This window comes from Diplotaxodon limnothrissa, linkage group LG18, assembly GCF_057381915.1.
Source record: "Diplotaxodon limnothrissa isolate DT_005_m linkage group LG18, D_limnothrissa_male_GT1.1, whole genome shotgun sequence".
Taxonomy (NCBI): Eukaryota; Metazoa; Chordata; class Actinopteri; order Cichliformes; family Cichlidae; genus Diplotaxodon; species Diplotaxodon limnothrissa.
The window spans coordinates 17,965,383-17,987,347 of record NC_140613.1 but is presented as its reverse complement, the minus strand read 5'-3'; the positions used below and the strand labels follow the sequence as shown (position 1 = coordinate 17,987,347).

At 44.7% G+C, this 21,965-nt stretch overlaps 1 protein-coding gene across 3 annotated transcripts in view; it reads right to left on the bottom strand.

Annotated features, from left to right (window-relative positions):
- LOC146613402 (zinc finger protein 521-like) overlaps positions 1-21,965 on the bottom strand; it is an 88,496-nt gene that overhangs the window by 28,302 nt on the left and 38,229 nt on the right. For 2 of the 3 annotated variants that reach the window (XM_085378269.1, XM_085378270.1), the window contains exons 4-6: positions 16,630-20,141; positions 16,410-16,494; positions 16,061-16,093 (exon numbers count right to left, since the gene is read on the bottom strand). In XM_085378269.1, coding sequence (XP_085234395.1) covers positions 16,061-16,093; positions 16,410-16,494; positions 16,630-20,141 — 3,630 coding nt within the window. The remainder of the gene's footprint in view (positions 1-16,060; positions 16,094-16,409; positions 16,495-16,629; positions 20,142-21,965) is intronic. The other variant, XM_085378271.1, reaches the window with a different exon arrangement.

Below are 21,965 nucleotides of genomic sequence, written 5' to 3'. Positions count from 1 at the left end.
TGCTGATGCTCCAATGTGATGCTTCTGCAGCAGTCTTGTCCCAGCGCACATTCGTCTTGGCAAGCTCTTGGTTACCAAGAAGAAGAAGAAGGAAAAAAAAAGGGTTAGAAAAAAAAACCCCGCTCTCCTAACTGACTGTGTTTGACATTTGTCATGACAGGAATACAGTGAGAGAAGGAAAGAGAAGAGGAGTGAGAGATGGGAGGGGAAGAGGAAAATGGAGGAGTGGCAGAGGGTGATCGATGTGTGAAATTGTATGTGTGAAAAAAATAATTCTGCATTCTCCGGGTTTGTTGCAAGTCTCGTTTTTTCATGATGAGGAGGACAGAGGGGGGTTTCCTGTTATTGTCACGTTGTGTAGAGAGCTCAGGGTCGCTGTACTAAATGATTCACAGAAAACTGAATCTTTTACATTGGCGTCAGCAATTCAGCCGGGCGCCCTTGTGGGGGAATTCTTTTTGTGTGTTTTTATTGAAGTCTGCATTGAGCGCGCCCAAAAGCTCTGACAGGGGGCCCCCGAGGGCGCTTGTCTTCACCTCCAAATCATAAGATGGAGAGACGAAGCTCCCTCTGTGCTCTAAATTATACCCCTCAACACCCCCTCTTGCACACAGACTTGCAACCCTGCCCTCCCCACCCAAAAAAATAAAACACAGAGGCAGAGAAGAAAAGCCTTCAGTAATACACTCCCAGTGGAGCGCTCCACGATCGCTCCGCGCTGCCGGAACAGCTGACAAGCTCGATGCGGTGGGTCCGTTCCCTGCGGTCTGTCAGAGTTGGTGCTACAGCATGACGGTTAGTACTTCTTCTCTGGGGACGGGCCTTCTTTGACTGCCCCTATGTGCCCCTCATATGACGGGCCCCTCCGCTGACCCATGGAAGCTCCGTGGCTTTGACCCAATTACTGTTGCGGGTAGGTAAAACTCTAGGTTAGGTGCCCCCTTTTGTCTCGTTGCCTCTCCCTTGCTCCCCGGTGATGGCGAGACCCATCTGAGGCTCCTTTCATATTCAGAGGAGGTCAGGGGGAACAAGCAGAAAGGGCAGAAGGAGGCGAGGTTGTTACAAGAGGGTTGGTGTAATTTGATCGCCGGGCACAGCTGCATAAACATGGGTATCGAGGAATTTCTGTCTACTTGATGGGATTGACTTTGCATGAATGCCCCCTATTTCCCCTCCAAAATGGGCCATTTTCCACATGTCTCAATGAATATGACAACCTCTCCAGCAATACGAGTGCAGTACCGAAACTGCAAAAACCAGCTCAGGGTAGCTTGTGCCTTTTTTCGAGCTGTGAAACTCACCCTCTCTGGCTGTCTTTGTTAAAGACCTTATCCAAGTCCTGCTGCCTGAACTGTCAAAAGCAGCCCCATCCTCTCCAAAATGCCCAAACAAAATAAACCAACAACCGCTGGCAGGGTCAGAGGGCAGCAGCTCTGGGTGCCTGGACTCTGGCGAGCCCTCTGATTGGTGGAAAGGGCAGTGAGTAAAAGGGAATCTTTTCAAAGTGAAATCTCCAGCTGATGGCTTAGAGCTCCACACCCCACAGTTTGTTTCTCTTGCTGCTGTCAGGAGTTTTGCCCGAGCCATTTGGAGGGATTAGAAAAAGTAGGGAAGGAAAAAAAAAAAAAACCTCAACTGGGCAGATCGTGTGTACTGTAGGGTCTGAGTGATGGCTCCAGGACCCCTTGGAGAGTGATAAACCTTTGACCTTGACAGCCCCCTGTGGTGACCCCTGACCTCTGGCTTTTTGCCACAGACTCAGTAAGACAGGTGCAAGCAGGAGAGTGACCACAGCCTCACTGTCTTGGCCAAATTTTCCCTCATTCGACCTACAGTACCTGTCCTGGAAGTCAGCACAAACTATGTAAAGGAGTAGAAACAACTGAAGCTACGATATAACTTAGATTTAAGCAGGAGTGCATAGAAATATTAGCAAAGTGCACACAATATGTATTACATAAACCAAAATCTTTGTGAATCAGTAAATTATTCTAAGAAAAAAAATGCTAATAGGAAAAATGGGAGGGGGGGGGGGGGAATTCAGGCAAGAGTACAGAGGCTCTAAACTAAAGCCAGTTTACAAATGGAACAGTTCCATTTTGGAAAAAAAACCACTTTGTGAAATAATACATGTTGTGCAAGAAATCTAAGTGTGGATATTATTAAAGATGAAGCACAGTGACACGTCACACAGTTTTCTGCTGCACAGCGGGCACTAGCTCCAAGGTCGCGCCAGTCCGCGCCAGTCTTTCTGCAGATCCATTTCCTCTCCCTAGGCACTTCCCTCATGTTGTTGGCCTAGTGATTCAGTGCCTTGCATTAAGAGCAATTCACCTGCCTCCGGCGTCCCAGCGGCACAGGTCCCCTGGGGAAACCAGGTGGAGCATAAAAAAGTTCCACATATGGTAAAGTCAAGCTGCTTGGAGGCTGCCGTGTGTCTGCTGTGGGGATAGAGGCTCCTAAAAGGCCCAGCTGGTACTTGGAAAAGGGCTTCTGCATTACTACACCTCAGTGTCTGTTTGGGCTCCCCTTTGCAAAGTGTTGGCCGGTGCACATGACCAGCCATTTTAGATTTCTCCCTCTACCCCGCCTCATCCCTCGCTCCCTCCCGTCTTCCAACTGGTTCTGTATCCAATTGAACATTTGGTCCTACACTGCTGGTTAATCAAATTCCTCCATCTGGCCCCCTTATCCCTGTGGAACACAAAAGGTGCAGCCTGAGCCCGGGTCCAAGTGCATATTGGGAGGGAGGAGGGGGGATGGAGACAGGGACTGCCTACCTAACTTACACAGCCCAGTCAACTAGATCAGGTAGAGAGCACGAGGCCAGGCCTGATCGTTTTGGGCAAACAGGAACAGCTTGGGACTAAGTATCAGAGCCCTGCTGTTCATATAGAGCTCAGGGACTGCAGTGGGTTCATATGACAGTAGGAGGGTTTTATGAGCTAATACCTCCACATACACTGTAGAATACAGAATAGAGTGGAGCCTAAGTACTACTGGCTACAACAGAAGGCAAACACTGCCCTGAAACACTCATGTTATTCAGTCTCCATGGCAGTAGAGGGCACTGCTCTTATCTAGGAACAAAGAAAAAAGAAAGAAAAGGGAAATAAAGACATTTATGTTAAAACTGCAACTTTGCTTGTTGTCTTCTCACACCGCTTCCTTGAGTTCAAAGTGTATCAGCAGCTAAGTAGCGTCTTTACTCTGATCAAAAAAGAGCTTTCTTAAGATATCACACAAAGCCAGCAGGGATCTTTTAATTCTCTAGAGAGACTATGAAGCCTTCACAAAATATCACATTAACTACACATTTATTAGAAGAGACCTTTAAAAAAGCAGTCCTGCCTCCAAAGTTAAACAGGTTTCAAAGTGCGCTCACTTCCACATAAAGCTTCCCTTACAACTTTGACACACGCAGCCGATCACGACTGCTCTTTGCTCTGATTCAGGAGGAGGACCTGAGGCGAGGTGAAGAAGGGGACATAACGTGAGTCACATATACGGAAACACATGGCATCTCAAGTGCTAGCTCTACCCTTTCATAATATCTATTGTTTGATTTCTATTCATGTCCAACCATCCTCTCCCCTGCCAGGTGGCAAAACATGTGTCAATAATTAAACTGCTTTTACATAACAGGATACAGGAACACAATGCAATTTGCTCCCCATATTTCATTGGGCCTTTATGAAAGCACATGAGAGAGTGTAATTAATCAAACCACTGGAATATGTGAACGGCAATTTCCACTTAATGGCACTTACAGGGATTGGGTCCCTTAAGCACCACGTTCTATCTACCAAACGAGCGGGCTTCATTTTCATCTTCATAGTTCAGACAATAAAATCTGTGGATGTTAAACAACACCCATTTGACATTATGAAGTCAGAAAACAACATCAGACTGGATCCGTGTAGCCATGTAGGTCTTGTGCTTTTGGACACGCACACACTGTAGCAGTCGAGTGTGCTCCGGCCAAGTTCGGGGTGAATGCGAATGACTGTTGTGCTTGGATTTCAGAAATTAATATTGTTTTTAATGATCTTGCTTTGACCTCAAACCTGAGTGTATTTTCTGTATTCACTTAACCACGGGAGGCTAACCAACTCCCAGCCTGGGACAGGAAGAGGATCATTCATTGCTTTTAGTGGCTTTCTGTGAGAAGATGGTCCTAGTCTAAATGGCACCCATGTCCCTAAAAGTGTTTCTCTCTTCCCCACCTCTCTTTCTCTCCCTCTGCCTCTCCAAAGACTCCTCTAAGTGCAGCATCTTGTTTCAGTAATTCAGCCAGGGCAGAGACAGTGGAGAGAGGAAAGTAATCGATTTCTCTCTCATTTGGTTCCTCCTAGACTTGCTGTAAGGCCTCTTAGGGGAGTTCTGGACTATTGGACAGGACAATGTTATGGGAAAGAGTGTCATTGTGTTTAAGGTCATCGTTACACCAAGGTTTCATTTTGAGTGTATTTTTATTGGTGTATGGAACCAAGTAGACAAACAAACAATGCTGCCGCCATTTCCAGGATGGCAGACATCAAGATAGGCCAGCGCTGTTCATAATGGCAACACCATTTGAATGATAGAGAGAAATATCATGCTCCACAGCAACATGATCCACTGCAGAGATATTCTCAGAAAACTGCAGCTAAGTACTAAGCTTTTAGGTCCATAGGTAAATTTGTGTCTATAAAAAGCCACTCTTGCTAAATAATTTAGAGGAAATGTCTTTACTGTATGATCACTATTTCTGCTTCATGCTTCATATCATCTTTCCAAAGGAGGAATAAAAAAAAAATGACATGGAAGAATTGGGGAGGACTTCATAGTTTCAGCAGAAACTTTAAAAAGGTCAAAACAGAGAAATTCATTATTTTTACATCTAAATAATCATCATGGTGAAAAAAATGTTGTTTTTTAACATCTTATGCATCTTTAAACTGTGAGCAGGGGTACAATTCACCTTCTCTGACCCCTTAGGGCACCTTTGCTGGGCAGTAGTAGCGAAATCTTTAGCCTCTATTCGGCGAGGCCTCATCAACAGGTCGGTAGCTGCTTTAGCCAGTCTGCATCTCTTTTGCATCTGGGGCTCTTTACAGTGTCTAATCATTCATTCTGTGTTTCAACTCCATGCCAGCCTCCTAAATTCTTAATAACAGTCGGTAACTCTCAGGTTGGGCTTCCATTCATTTACATCTGATTGAGATATTCTTGCACAAAACCAATTAAAAATGCAGTTTTACTACCTGCACCTCTTGGCATGCATTATTTTCAAAATAGAGACCAATCTCGTGTGTCATTAGAGTGCGGCAGCTGCAATATAAACAAGACAGATCTATCTATTGTTTATTACCACCTCGGGCTTTTTACCCAGAGGGCAGAATAAGAAAGGGAGGGGCAGAGGTCAGCGTAATTACCATTCACTTCTTCCTTAGAGTCAGACAGTGCTAAGACATGCATTGGCAAATTCCATGGCAGCATCGTATATCACATTACCATAAAGCCCCAAAGAGCTAACCTTTGTTCAATTCCATTTGATTCTAAGAGAGGAAAACACTGACAGCCTCATCCAGGCCCGGTGTTTCAAGAGTTCAGTTGTTTGTCTTTCAGTCTTGTGACTGTTCTTGCTAAAGATGTGCTATTCCAAAAATAACGCGTCAGGGGACACTGGGGGATCACTGAATCATCCTGGGTAGAATATCACATCATCTGGAGAGATTCAAGGTTCAGTCTCAAATTAAGCCTGAGAAAAAAAAGAGGCAGCTTGCCTTAAAAACATTACAAATTATTTATTTCCAAGCCTTTTTAAATAAACACCCTAATTTAATAATTGTATATTTTTATTCATGCCAACATCATCTATATTTCTAATCACAATAGCTTTATATTTTTCTGTGATGCCTGATACTGTGCCCTTAAAGAATTCACCTGAAAGCACTTTCCATTTCGGCTTCTGTTAACAAATAGCAAAGCACGAGCATTTGCAGCATCACCTCACTCTAATATGCTTTTTTTTGACTGAAAATACGAACACCGGTGCTGACAGAATGTGAAATACTGTTTCTGAGCAGAGGGGGCTTACTCCCAATGTCTTCAGTCATGCTTAAAGTCAATAGATCCAGTGCTTTGTAGCAGTCTTTAGGTGGCACAGAAGGACAAATGTTGCCATGGAGGATGAAAGAAATGCAAAGATGAGAAACGAGTAATAGACCACGCAGGAGAGAGAAATGCAGACGACAAAAAATAAAGAAATACAAACATAGGAACGGGCAGAAAAGGGGAAAATAGAGAAAAAGGCTGTGAGGAAAGAAAGAAAGAAAGAGAGAAAGAAAGAAAGAAAGAGAGATCTGTGAATTTCCTCTTCCTCCCCTGAGACCTCCCTTGATGCCAAGCATTCATCATCCAGCCTCTAATATCAGTTATTCTGTGGCTCCTCTGCTTACAGCAGAATTAATTTCTGCTTTAATTACTCTCATCGGCGGAATGCTGATGAAGGAGAGGGACGAGGCATTCTGGGACTCGGGCCTCATTCCACCGCTTTAATTTGAATGAATTCCACCCGGAGACGCTGGCAAACAACTGGCAGCCGAGCCCCGGGAGCCACTCTGGGACTGCGCAGAAGAGCTGCAGCCATGGCCCCCACCAACCAAGCTACCTTGTGTGTGCGTGCGCCTCTGTGTGTTTCCGTGCTTATGTGTATTATGCGGTGTGTGTGGATTGTGCGTGATTCCGAGTGCCGAAGTGAAAAGGCGTGGAGGAAGAACACACAAGATGAGGAGGAAAGGAGGGAAAAAAAACAGATTGATAGATTAAACGATGAGCGCCTGTACAATGTGTAAACGCGCTTGCAGTGTGTGAAGTTGCATGTGTTTTGCATCCAGACATAAATGTACTTGAGGATATGGGGCGAGAGAGCAGAACTTGTATGGAAAAAACAAACTGTAAATGATTTCATAGACACACGCACGCACGCACACACGCAAGCACGCACACAAAGATTCAGTGCAAACAGCTCTGTATGGACACAAAACATATGAAATATGAACAACACCACTGACTGCAGCCCACTGTGCAACACAAGTGTTAGTTTGAGAGCAAAAATCATTAATACTTAATTTGATTATTCTAGATATGGCACATCACACTCTCCAACAACCCCCCAGTTCATGTATCATACAAGAACTGCAAGTATAAAAGAGAGAAGCAGGAATTAACCACACGAATAGGAAAAAGGTTGCGCGTGTGAGATGCACAGTCCAGATTTGCATAATGAAAATAACTGCAGAAACGGTATAATATCACACACAGCTACGTCGGCAGTGGATGAGAGAGAGTACGGCCATAATTGACTTCTCTCCAAGCCAGCTTGGTAGTTACAGAATGTAGCATATTGGATAAGGATTGTGATTGATTATGTTGGTCTGCCATAAAGATTCGTTTGATTAAATGTAACCATGGGTTTCTTTTCCAAGTCCTAATGAAGCAGCAATTTGAAACTGAGAGACTGGAGGTGGAGCCAGTCTGGCTTGCACCATCTATCTATGGTGATGATGATATAAGGCTTCAAAACAATAGCCAGTGCAAAATGTAAAGATTTTTTTTTAAATCCAGTTAACACAAACGTATTTGTAAAACTCTAGTTTAATGCAAACAAATTTAGTATTAGTGTAGTGCCTCTAAAATGGGCTGAAACACGATTTAATGCCACTTAAGAATTAAAGGATATAATTCCCCATATTACTATTTATTTAATATGTATATATAAGACAGGGGATGCACACAGTCACGGTCAAGCCCGAAACATAGCCCGTTCCATTACACTTTTTAACATCATCCCACATAACACAATTCATCTCCTCCAATTTTATGTTCTGAGCCATCCCTCCGCTAGTTCAGCAGAGTGCAGAAAGGGAGGTAGGTGTGACCTCCACTGACCCTGAAACCTCTGGACAGGTGGGCGGTGGCCTATGTGCACTGTCCATTTTGGCAGCAGCTCACTTCCTTCCCCCGGCAGGTAGCTCGGGCCATGATGAGCAGCTGGGTCGCAAACACTAAGCACATTAATATCTTCTTAATGATAATAATCATTATGGCATAAGCACCTTCCCCAAAGTGGGAAAGCACACGAAATGTGCCAGAGTAGCATCGTCGTTAAGGTAAAAAAAAAAAAAAAAGACAAGAAAACCTGAGATGAAATGACTCTTTTAATGGGCAGCAACTTACAGCCACGGATAACGCAGACACTAATGTAATAATGTGATAATGAGATACACCGATGACATTAGGGAGACCAAAAACTCAATGAAACCAGTGTGAATTGCTGCATGAAATCTGCACTTGAAACTGGCTTTGACACAATTATCAAATCAGATATAGATATCGTTGCATGTTAAATACACAGCGCATATATAAAAGTGACGTTATCAGAGAGCTACATGCATGCTTTAATTAGTACAAGCTACTTCTTTATGCCTCACATGCTTTTTTTTCTGGAGTTAGTGGTGCACTTTACCACCTTGTCTCTGCATGGCTTTTGGAATCCATGCTGCATTTCCCATATACTCGCCTCATTTAATATAACTGTCAGTATTCACCTATCATAGGCCATTATCTGTCTCATCCGCGTTCATTATTGAAGCTAATGATCTGTTGTCCTCTCTGCTCCCCATTGAAGGAGGACTACATTAAAAGTCTCTTACTAACTTAATTAGTAATTATAAATGTTAAAAGATTAATCAGCGAGTGAGTGGCTTAAGGTTTACGTCTCTAGGCAGCAGTGGGACGAATGGAGAGACAAAGAGGCCATGTCGCTTCAGTGTTCACACTCCACTGTCATGCGAGAAATGGAACAAGGTATCTGTAAAAGGAAATTGGAAGTGTGACCATTTTTCTTTTTTTTAAATTCATTTTTAATGAGCATGTTTGCGTATGCAAAGAAGTATGGCAAACAACGTGCTAGCTCGTGTGTTTTTAGCCCTCGTCTTTAAGCGACAACTGTTTCAGATAAACATAGCATTTCCTTTCTATAATCTGCAAGCACCACTCTAGAAGATATAATGCTGTTACAGGAAGCAGCATTTAATATGGTAACCTATGATGCATGCGGTACTCACATTATCTCTTTCTAACAAGATGGAAATAGATCCGCTTAATTAAATCCTGGGTGTACACTAATTCCTTACTAAATCTGCACCTCTCTGACAATTCTACATCAGCAACACCGCGCACTCAAGTAAACATATAAGCACTGATATCAACATTAAACCTTAATAACGCATAAGGCTTTCATCCAGGGAGTTCCTGTGTGATTTCCATTAATGTGAGGGGAATCGCCCAGGACCATCTCCCTGTTTTCCGGAGTGTGTTGATGCTCAAGCCGGGGGGTTCGAGAGGAAAACAAAAAGGAGCGTTAGCTGTGCTTAGTTGTGGGATGGCGGAGTTGCTAAATTTCTTGTCTGAACTTGAGCCACACTCGCGAGAGAAGCTATACTTTTATTTACTTCGCCGCTTCGGTCAAAGGAGACGGAAAACACTCATATATAATGGAGACGGGGAAACATTTCGCATTTAGCTCTGCCCTCAATCCCATGGAGGAGAATTGCTGGTGCTCTGACTGTTGAAGTCTTATCACACAAGACACGCAGAGTGGGGTGATAGTGGGGAGGCTGGCGGGTGGCCTGCAGCACCTGAAACCTATTAGAGAGTTTTGGAACATTCCACAGGGTTCTTCCACTTTGGCCAGAGGGCATCATAAAGGTCCTCGCAAAGAAGGTTCATGCGACTCAGATGCTGACAAACAGCCAGCAAGGTGAAACACTAAAAACTGGATATGGGAGAGTTTGATGAAGAAAAAAAAAACTGTGTTATGTTGCTGTGTTTAGGAAGAAAACATGAGTCTTTTAAAGTCCAAAATGGTCTACATTTTCTGCACTTATATTCAGAAGGAGTTTGCCTCCATAAAAGAGCTGATTAAACACATTTACTGTTGGCAAGCAAAGCGAAACTTTTGTCAACTTTTTATCAAATGGTTTGCCATCTGGATTTAAAGCAGTAGGGGCCCAATAGAGTGCTGATAGTAAAAATAAACATGCATAAACACAGACATAGCTTACTGCCAAATTTCTTGACTGCAGCCTTGCCTTTCATATATATATATATATATATATATATATATGCTGTGAGGAAAGAAAGATATATATATATAGATATATATATAGATATATGTGCGTGTGTGTGTTTTAGTGGTACCAATGCCCATCACTTTGGCTGGATTTGTGTCCATGCCTCAGTGTTATGCTCACTGGGTTTAGCTCTATGGGTGTCTGTGGCCTCTCCTCTGGCCGCCCGTGTCCATTTGCTCTGCGGGTATGGCAGGCCTGAGCTGACAGATGGCCGCCCCTCTCCATTCCGCTCCAGAGTAACACAGTAACTGGTTTTTCCTCCGCCGTTGACCTTGCCACAGCCAGCCAGCAATCCAGGCTGGCACTCGGCCTGTCGAACAGGAGGGTAATGAAGTCCAGCGCTGCTCACATGATTATTAAGGCTTTGACGCTGGGGGGCCTTTCAGAACCCTATTCCCCTCCCCGCTCCTCCCCTGTCTACCATTCACACAGCCAAAGTTTGATGAGGATAGTTATTTGTTACATGGTACTTTGGAAAACCACCATTGTGGTCCATAAAGCTAAAACTTTTTTGCGGCACTCTTTTGTTCTCTGTTTGTTTTCTAAAACAAACCTCTCTACACCTATGAAGCTTGCTTAATAACAGCTTTGAGAACAACACTGGAAGCCATTTCTATTCAGCAGCATATGATAGCTACAGAATGACATTCCAAAAATACACCAGGTAAGAGCCCCTACACAAAGTTAGGTCATATCTATCACACTACTGTTGGTGCTGACAACCTCTAAAAGCAGTGCAGTTCAGTGGTTGCACTCCACTTCATTCTCACTGCAAGTCTCCCTTACCACAAGCATCTCTAGGCACGCCTGGAACCCAGGTCCCATCAGGGCCAGAGTGGGATTTGAGAGGTGTAGGTTGCAGATCTGACCTTTACTAAGGCAGGACTGTCTGTTTGCACTTCTCCCATAAGCCCCCCTCCAGTCAGACTGCTAAGCAACCCCAGCAGACCAGGGGTGTGCATGCACCTCCGGCCTTGGTGACATCTTAGAGACCATGGGGAGGTGGAGTAATGCAGAGGTTAATTCTGATCATCCAGTATTTATGGGCTTCACTTCAGAACAAGGGTTGGCATTAACACTCTAAAGGAGACATCTCTCCTGTATATCAATAAAACATAACAGAAGGACAGGGAGAGCCTACCTTTATTCAGGTCGCCAAAGTCCTTAACTAAGCCTAGGATGGGAAAATTGGAAAAATATGCCAGTGAATGTCTTTAAATTCAAGGTATTTAAATCTAAATGCTCCTTTTGAACTACTATTAGTCCCGTACAACGATTAACTCAACAACTGAGCAGATTTCAGCCAATCACTGGCAGGAATTTGCCCCAAGTCACCATGGTGACATCAACCTACCAATTGCGATGCAGTCAGGGGCAGCAAGAGTTCGCCCGGAGTTTGTACAAACAGGCTGTATGAACTGAGAGCATCAGATATTTTCTCACATGTTGGCCTAGTCTGTGAGGTGTGGGGAAATGTCAGGAAAATCAATAGATAAGGACCACATCAGACTGAGCTTGTCTGGCCTAGCAACAGAGCATCCCCATGGTGATGTCAATTACCTCTGCTTTACAACAAAAACACCAGGAAGAGCAAAACAGTCTCTGCAATGCTGTTAAACTTTTAATACAGTCTCCTGGTTACATTGAGGAATTTGTAAAGAAAAAAAGAAAGAAAGAAAAAAAAAGCCCAACTTTTTCTTGTTTCCCATCCAGACAGGTAAGTAACACAGTGGGTGCGAAAATCTTATTGATAGCTCTTTTTTATGCAGCTCGCTCTGATTTCTATTCTCCTCATGGACCCCACATTAGTCAGGGAGAGGTATAATGTAACGAGCAGTAAGGTGCGCATAATTGCATATTAGCAGCAACACACTTGGCTGCACGGGAGGTGACTATGCTAACGAACAGAGAGGCGTTATTAATCACCAATTAATAAAAGCAGGCAGATATCACGCTCAGCATAAGGCATGCATGGTTTCCTTTGTTTCCAATGGCTGGTCCAAACCTGTTCTCTTATTTATTTCATAAGATTGATCCTGTTCCTCTGCTGTGTTGTTTATTGAGTTCTGACTCTGATTTAGCCCCCTAGGAGTCAAATGAGGAGTGTTTGGTCATGTTTGTTAACAGATTACATGTGTATGTGCTCTATGAATGAGCTCTAGAAACGGAGGGAACACCATCAGACGCACCTAATCAAAGAGGATTATAGGAAAAGAAACAAAGAATGAAAATACCACATTCTGCTTATGTATCAAGAGGGAAAAAAAGCACTTAATGGGGTAGTAAATGTGTTTCCACCAGGGCAGAGACAGTGATGGAGACCATATAATCAACATACACTGGCCAAGCTGCTCTAGGGGCCCAAGACAAGAGGATATGTGTCAAGGATAATTTGCGGCCCTTAGCAAGAAACAAAACAAGGCTTTCAGCTTCAAATACTGTTACAGTGTGCCTCCTGTCGGTTCTTCCAATAACAGCCAACACAGTGTGCTTTGCCAGGATGGAGCTCAGTTAATATGAAAATGCAAACACTAGATACTGAGACAGAGGAATATTGAGAGATAGTGGACAGGGGGAATGAGAACGAGAGAACAGAGCGGAGGAGGAGAAACTAGAGGAGAGCTAAAGGCCTCTCACTCGCTCTCCTCTCCAGCTCTGTAACGGCCCACAGTGCCTGCTTCACACAGAGCGGCCAGCTGTACAGCAAATGTGCCTTTCCCTCTCCGCCCCCGAACCTTTCCACCCCTCCAGTGCCCCCCTTTGCCTGGGCCGACCAGGCCACTGGCTCCACTCTGAGAGAGAAGCCTCCTCCCTGACTTGGCTTCAAGCTCTGTGCTGTCACCAACCCAAAAAATCTGTAGAGGTGACCCCAAAAAACACTTTTTTGGGGGGGGGATGTGGTTTGGTTTGTTTGTTTACAGTTGTCCTTCTCAGTACTGCCACCTTGGCAGTAGCTACTTGGAAAGGACAGAAGTGAGATGAGAATGAGATTGAAAGCAGATATCACAAAAAAAGCTAAACCCTCTTTCACCTTCAGAACCCTTTAAGACAGAGCCCATGCTTCAAAACATGTCAGGGCTCTGAAAATCCACACAGGGACATTTGAAACAGTGCGATAAATGGGCCAAACGTGCCCCCCATGAGGCTCCAAATGTCATAGTTTACACTGGGGTCAAAGTGAAGCAATGGGGTGGCATGATGGCATGCTGATAAAACCAAACAGGCTTTTGTGTCAGTGAAGGACCTTCAAAGGTCCTCTTAAAAAAAAAAGAAAAGAAAAAAAATGAACGGGGACTACTATTTACATTTTTTTTTTTGCAATGCAGTTATTACATCTCAAAATGAGAAATTTTTATTCACGAAGAGGCCTTTCTTCTAATCTCAAAGAAAAACAGAAAATTAAAGAATTGATAGTGACTGCGACAGCTGAAAGCTGTATAAATCTGTCTGTCTCTGGAGAAAAATCGGACACCCTCAATTCTGTAAGTGTGCCATGCCAAAAAAACTCTAAACTAAAGAGTGGCCAGCTGTCTTCTGGCCTGCTATTAAATTGCTCCTTGGATGGTGGCGATATCATTTTTTTCTCCATAGGAGTATCACACCAGGTCCCCAAACAGAGCGACCAGCTGTACAGCAAATGTGTACTGATCCATCTGGGCCCTAGCAGGCTGCAGCCTCCATCTTAAGACACGTGGGGCCGTTCACAGGCTTGGCTGGGGCTGGTCCGCAACACACCCTTCTGCACCCACGGCTACCTCCGTCCCTTTCATTTACCTCCATTATCATAGTAAATGTTGAGTAGCTGAGCACCAGAGCTGCCCTTTATGTCTGAACCAGGAGCGTCATCATCTGAGTGTAATATCCATGCATCAAAATGTGCTGGCAGTCGGACAGAAGAGGCAGCCGCGACCACTTCGGCCTGATGGGAGGAGGTAAGGGGTGGAGGCTCATTGCGCCGGGTTTGAGGGAGACTATTGTATTACAAAGGCAGCTAATGTGGACTCGTCTGGGTGAGACGGGCTCAGGTTTTGTTGTTCCATACACTTAGCACTATGGTTATGTCACGGCACATCACTATATATAGAGTTATCAGTGTGAACTGACACCATGGAGCGGGGCATGGATGAAAACAACACCCCTATGAATCCAGCGTCTGCTCCATTACCTACGCTAATAACGCTGACAGCTGAGCGGAGATGACCCCAGCCCCCTGTTTCCCCTCTCCTGTGCAGATGGTCATTAAAAGGAGAAAATGTCCCTTTTTTTTCTGTTGAAAAGATATTTAGAGCTTTTCCAAATGTGCATTTTTTGGGGGGTTGTTTTTGGCCCAAATTGGCTCTTCAGTGATTAAAGTGTGGGTTGAATTTAACCATGCTCCAAATTAAACAGAGCAATTTTTCAGAGGGTACGTAAAAGAACAAGATCAGCGCTTGAAACACGGCTCACATGTCGTACCTCACGCCTTGTCCATTAAACACATTTCCTTAACTTTACTTCATTCTGCTCTGTTTTCCTCTTGTTTGTTTGACAACTTCACATTACAATGAGTTTTGTTTTCTCCTTATTTTAGAGATCACAAAGCAAACGTATCTAACAGAAACCCTTTTGAGAAGTCAGATGAAACCCGTGATCATGTTGAATACAAAGCGATGGCATATCAGAGAAGTAAGACATCAGACAATAACCCAATCACCTATCCTCCTGTTATCTTAAGCTGTCTGAATTCCACTATTACGGGGAAACTGTGAGCTTGTGCGGCTGAAAAACATAAAATAACCAGTAGGGGGGTTTGTTTTCTACCCTCCCAGTGTGCTCCGTGCCTGCCTTTGCGAGAGAAAGGACTAATGCTGGCATGGTACTGTATTAGGCACCCCCAGTAGACTAGTGGGTGAGCAGATCGCAAAGATGAATACAAAATACACACCTACACACTCTCAGCTCATCTCTCTCTTTTGCAAATACACCGCAGCATCAAAATCACAAATCACATGCTTCTGATTGTTTATGCACAAACAGTGGGTCCCTGATAGAATTGCCTACCGGTCCTGATAGAATTGCCCACCGTGTTTAAATTCACCTGCGCCTAGAAGCGTGTCCCAAACAGAGAGGCGGTTTGGTTCCAGATCAATGAGTCTCTCTCCCACTGAAGACAACAGATAATGCAGTGTAATGAAAGAGCCGCCAAACGAGCTGAATAAATGAATGAATAAAGGAACGTGAGACCGGAATTCAGACGCCTACTTACTGCAGGCAAGAAAACCTGTTTTCCAATTGTCTGTTCCCTATAAATTATTCTGCCTGCATACAAATGACAACCAAAAGTAGAGACATTTTGAAAATGTGGAGCTTAGTCGTACACCAGCACTCTTAGCTGAGAAATCTTGCGAAATGAAATGCAAAATTTGGAATATTTCTTTTGATATTAAACACCGAAATGGCAAATATCCATTTTTTCAGTTGATTTGACGTCATAAAAGGAGAGAGCATGAAAGTATAAAATCTAGTATGCAGATCTCAGTCATCTGAAAACAGTACTTGTGTGACAAAGTACAACAGACAAACAAACCAAAAATACATATAGAAGAACTAGAGAAATTTTTACCTTTTTTTTTTTTTCAGAAAATTGATTGATAATCTTTGGGATGATCAGAATGATCAAATCTGTTTGATATTTCAATATTTGAATAATCTGTGTATTTTATTTTCCACTACTTCAAACTACCTTAATTACAGAGTGGTTTGAAGTGGAGAAATTCAGCTTGAAGCATGCACACGGACCATATTATACCATTCACATGCATGGAGAAATGAAGCTTGTGGGTTTATGAAAGCACAACACTGGGGATGCAGTTGATGGTCAAATAAAAAAATAATTCCACCTATTTGGTGATGTGATCCAGATACTTGTGAGCCTGAATGAGACAGGGTCAAATATTTTATTACATATCACATTTATTTTTAGTATGTGATTCATCTTTAAAAAGGTAGGAAAACACTGAAATTGGGTGAATTTTTCTTAATAATTTGCACACTGCGCGGGTGAGATTTTAACACTTAAATTGCATGCCTAAAAGATATGTTGATTAAATTTACGCTAGATTTTAGAAACACTTGGGAAATTTGGACAAACATATTTGTATATATTACACAAGCACTGTATTTAATGACTCTTGTTTCTGGAGTATAACAGAAACCATAATAAATGAATCAGAAAGTGCTATCTCCTACCCAGCATGTGGTTGGCCACATGAACTTGGATGTCCCATTCACTGTAGAACACCATCTGACATTTGATGCACTGGTATGTCTTCTTCTGTAAATCAGACAACAGGGATTACAGTCAAGTGTGAATAAAAGATATATGGTAGAAATATTTGTGTCATTTGTAAATTGTAAATTCTCTGCATGTTTTCATTTACTTATTTAGTGCGAGGCTACTTAGCAATACCTCTTCAGTTTGCGATGGACTGGCTCTTGGCATGGGAGACACCTGGGGGGTCTTCAGCTGTCCACTGTTGCTGTCCCCAGACTGTTCCCGATGCACTGTCTGGACATGGTTTTGCAACTCTGCCTCAGATTCAAACTTCACATTGCAGCTGGAACATCGTGTCTTGGCTGCAGACGAGGATGACGTGGAAGAGGATGAGGACGATGAAGAAACACCTTTGCCTTTTCCATCTCCAGGGCTGAGACTCTCCCCTTGGACCCATGTGGCTGTAGTTGTTGCTGGAGTGGTGGCTCCCCCCTGCTGCTGCTGTTGCCTCCCTCCATTCACTGTTGGGCTGGAGCTCTTGGAGCCGGCAGCCGCCACACAGGACGCGCAGAGTCCATAAGGCAGTCCGTTGATGTCCAGCTTTACCAGGTCTAGTTTGGACCGGAAATCTTTTAGGCAGGAGGCACACTTGAAAAATTTTGGGGCGTGGTGTTGCTGCTGGTTTTGAGACATGGCATTGGTGCGGCCCATGGGTTGGTTTGCGGACATAGTGCCTGTCTTTTGCATGTGGAAAGTACCATGGATCTTGAGCTCCAATGTGGAGGTGACCGTCTGCATGCAAACAACACAGCGGAAACCTGTAAGGGAGTTCCTCAGGTCAGGGTGCATCTGGCAGTGCTCCAGGAAGTCCTCCTCACTATGCAGTGGCATCTTACAAATGCGGCAGCTCCCCGTGTCCAAACTCTTGCTATGGGTGACCTTGTGCTCTGTCAGGGTGAGCAATGAGGGGAAGCGCTCCCCGCAGATGGGACACATGTAGTGTTTGACAGGCCCAAGGTGGGTCTGCATATGTTCCCTCAGCCCAGCCTCAGAGAAGAAGGTACGGGAGCAAACATTGCACTTGTGGTTACCCTTGATCATCTCAGCCTTTCTTTTTATCATGGCACTCTCACCAGGGCGTATATTGTGATCTCTCAACTGGTGGTTAGTGAGCAGTGACTCCATAGTATAAGATGCCCCACATATGTCGCATCCATACATGGGCTCTGCAGTGTCCACCTCTTCCTCACTTCCATCATGGCTGTTCTGGGACTCCATCACAGATCCACCTACTGCCCCTGAACCATGGCTGTTAGTTAGGAGACCTTGTAGCTCAGCATCTTCTTTAGGCTGGCTTTCCCCACCAACTACAGTAGAACCATTGGCGCCACAGTTCTGTGACTTTCCCTCAAACACACAGTGTTTCTCCCTCAAATGTTTCTCCAAAAGAACAATGGCATGGAAAGCCTTGCTGCAGAAGCGGCAGTTATACTTCTTGCTATGGGTGGTGATGTGGCACTGCAGCTCCACTTCCGTTCCAAAGGACTCCCCGCAAAAAATGCAGCGGTGGGCACGGCCTTGGTTTTCCAGGTGGCTGTGTTTGACGTGAAGCTGCAAGTCAGTCTCATGCCTGAAGTCCCAGTTACAGGAGGTGCAGCGGTACACTTTCTTCTCGTTGCTGTGCTTCACAGCCAGGTGGAGCTGAGTAGACACTTTTGAGTCGAACACCTCTTGGCACAGAGTGCAACGAAAGAACACAAAAGTATGCATGTCGAGTAGGTGCTTCTGCAGGTCATCCACTGAAGTGAACTGCTTGTCACAGCTCTCGCAGATGTAATAAGTCGACGTAATAGTGAAGTGAATTGTCACATGCTTTAGCAGAGATTCCTGGTTGGGAAACTCCTTGTTGCACTGCGGACAGGTAAGCTGAGGCTGCAGACCATCCAGATGCGTTTTGAGGTGAGTCTGGAAAAGGTCTAAGCTTGTATACTTGGCACCACACTGGTTACATATGAACTCACTGGTGGCACGGGAGGCTGAGCTACCTTGTTTCAGCACGGCAGTTTGTTCCACAGATATTGGCGAAGAGGGGCTGAGAGTGCGGAGGGATTTCTTCCCATTGTTGATGTAGTTCAGGGCTAGTGGAATGTTCTTGTGATTCTCCTTGATGTGCTTGTTAAGCTTTAGAACACTGTTGAATATGGGGGAGTTGGTGCAGTATGAACAGGAGTACACTTCGACTATTGGCTCCTTGGGAGTTACAGCCAAGGGGGAGTCAAAGCGTAGGCTCCCCCCATCACAGTGAGTCTGGCGAACATGCTCCTCCAAGGTAGCCTCTGTCAAGAACCCCATGAAGCACTGGGGGCAGAAAAAGGCATTGCTCTCCTTGGCCACTGGACTGGGAAAGCCATGAGAGCAGCGGATGTGTTCCTGGAGGGCATTTAGGTCATTTAACACCTCGGGGCAGAAATTACACTGAAGGAGGGCATCAGGCAAGCTCGCTAACAGGGCAGCGTGATCTTCTGCATTGTGGACCTGCTTAAGATGTTCATTCAGATTTAGTAAAGAGGGCAGAACTTCCAAACAAAACTGGCAAGTGTGAGCCTGCTCTGGCTTGTCCAGATGCATGGTTCGCAGGTGAATTTGAAGCACAGCCAAACTGGAGAACACTTGCTTGTTGCAGTAGATGCAACTGTAAGAGACTTTAGGCTGCTTAGAGGAACGTCCTCCCATGTCTGAAGTGTTCTGTGCAGCCCTCTTTCTCCTTCCCCTGGTCTTGGGCACAGGTGGTGCTGTCTCCACCATTGTGGAGCTGTCAACGGAGAGGTTGGAGTCCGGAGTTGTGCTAGACACAGAGGTGTAGCCTACAGTCAGCAAGGAAGGGCTGTTACTATGGTTACTAGATTCAGGGAGCTGGTGGATGTCCATATGAGCATAGAGGTCCTCAACAGACAGAAAATGCTCTGAGCAGATAGCACAGGTGTGGCCCTTCCTATCTCTGCTGTGGGCTTGGTCAATGTGGGTCAGCAGGGTGCCCTCATCGCTGAAAGGCTCGTGGCAGTAGATGCACTGCAGGGTGGCACCCAGGCCTCCATCCTCTGATGGGGAGCACTCAGGGTGGCATTCTGCGATATGCCTTTGGAGCTCTTCTGGAACATCGAAGCCTTCCTCACACCGGCTGCATTTGCGGGTTTCTTTCAGCTTCCATTCATCAGCCCTAGAGAAACCGGATCCCGTGCCATCTTTGCCCCTTTCGTGTACTTGCATGTGGCCGTGGAGAGAGCTGGAGGAAAGGAAGCCTCGACGGCACACAGGGCACTTGTGGGGTTTGTTGGAGGCGTGGGTTTTCATGTGGATTTTGAGGTGATCGCTGCGGGAGAAGGCAGAGTCACACTCTCCGCAGTGATACTTCTTATCACCCGTGTGTAGCTTCACGTGTCGATCTCGGCTCCGCTTGTGTTTAAACAGGCGGCTGCAAAAGGTACAGCTGAAAGGCAGCTTATCACCGTGGCTCTGCTCGTGACGCTTGAGGAAACTCAAACGACTGAAAGACTTGTCGCAGAACTGGCATGGGTACGGTAGGCCAGGGCCTCCTTCTTCCTCGCCAAAATCATAGTCCTCACAGTGTCCTGGAGAAGTCTGATCCTTACTAGAGGGAGATGATGCTGGCCAAGAACACGATGGGTCATCCTCAAGATCAGCGCCGTCTGGAGAAGAAGACAGAAAGAAATGTAGAAATGAAGGCATTGAGGGCAGGTCAGAGGGAAAAAGATGGAGGAGGAAAAATGGAGAAAGTGAATGAGTTAGAAAGGTGTTTTGTAAGCTAGTCACTATATTAGCAAGTCAGTCTTGAAAAGGTAGGCCACCGTGGCGTTATTTGTCATAGTAATTATAAGGTTGTGGTGTATGATTTTCAAATTCTTTGCAATGTAGACCATTTTTTCTTCAGCTGAAACAATACCTCTCCTTAGGTGTTATCTAAAAAGTTACATTAAATATGCAATTTAAAGTATAATTAGAGAAGAGAATAAGTGGAAATACTTTTACTACAATTAACCTTGTATGTGGCCATGTAATGGCTTAGCCCACTGTGACTCAAAACACAATCTCTCTGACATTTAAAGCCAACACAAGACAATGGGTCTACTCTAGGATGTAAGCCCTGCATGAGGTAAATTAGAACATTTCTATTATTCCTGAAGAATTATTTGAATATTTTTGAATAACAAGAGCCCTTGAAATGACCTTAAGACAAGAGAAAAACAGGCAAAAGCAGTTTTAAGGATGAAGGAGAAGATTAAATATGCAATTTAAACCACAGCTATGCATAGCCTTTGGGAACGCTCTGCTGCAAAACGGATGATTTTCATGAAACATAGACCCATCAGAACATCCGTCAATAGATATCAGATTATAGAATATGCATTATTACAAAATTTGTCTGTGCAGTCTGCGTTAAGCTGTGAGGCAAGTGATCGTGGATGGATGAACGTGCCATCCATGTTCTGATGCAAGGAGGGGTAGGGGGTAGGTGGCTAGTGGTGGCTTACTGTCTCGGTCAAGGACAAGCAGGTGCAGAGAATGACCAACTTTTTTTTACAATCACTTTAATGTGTTCCTATTCAAATGGCTCCAACATTCCAATCCACTGGTTCACTGTGCGGTTATATGCATGGAAAACAGAGCACCACTTTCCACAGGTTCAAAAGGTTACAGGCCACTTCTTCCCGCTGCTGAAATCTAAGTGATGTGAACTTCCTTACCTAAATAAAACAACATAATCCCAACCTCTTCAGAAAAAAAAAATGTCAAAAGGCCATAACTTGGAATGGGAAAAACAAGAGGAAGCTGCAAAGATTTATGAGAGGGACGGAGGAAAAGCACGAGCTCTTTCCAGGATCCAACCTCTGTACTCTCCTTCAGCTGACAAATCTAAGTCTTTCTCTCTCTCTCCCCCTTTCTGTTGTTTTTGCTGGGAGATCTGCCCTTTGTCAGGATATCATGCCCTCTCTGAGCACTTACCCCCATCAGGGCCTATCTTCAGGAAACAGATGGGGTCGGAGGCCATTCCCTTGCCCCTCCAAACTGCTGAAAGCGGCACATTGAGAGCCCACCTCCACACCGTGGCCCTCCCGGAAACCTCCCACCCCTGGCAAGGCGCCCACTCTGTACACACATCTCACTGAAGGAGCAAACCTTGCCTGATTTACTTGCTTTATCTTTCATACATGTCTCAATGTTTTCTCTCTCTCTCTCTCTCTGGTTTGAGGGAGGATGGGTGACTCAGTGCTATGCCCTCCTCCACAGAGGGGGCGGATCTGCCCTATCTCATACTGCCTCTCCGGGTATAGGAGAAGAAGACAGTGCAAGAAGAATGACCCCAGCCAATGCCTTACAGTCAAACGTATTGGCTTCGAGACAATAGTATAAAACAAACAAATAAATGGTTCTGTATACAAGGCTAAATGAAATTCTGCTGTCTTAAATGAGGATGTCTTGATGCCTTGAGACATTACTAAGCTGTCAGGACA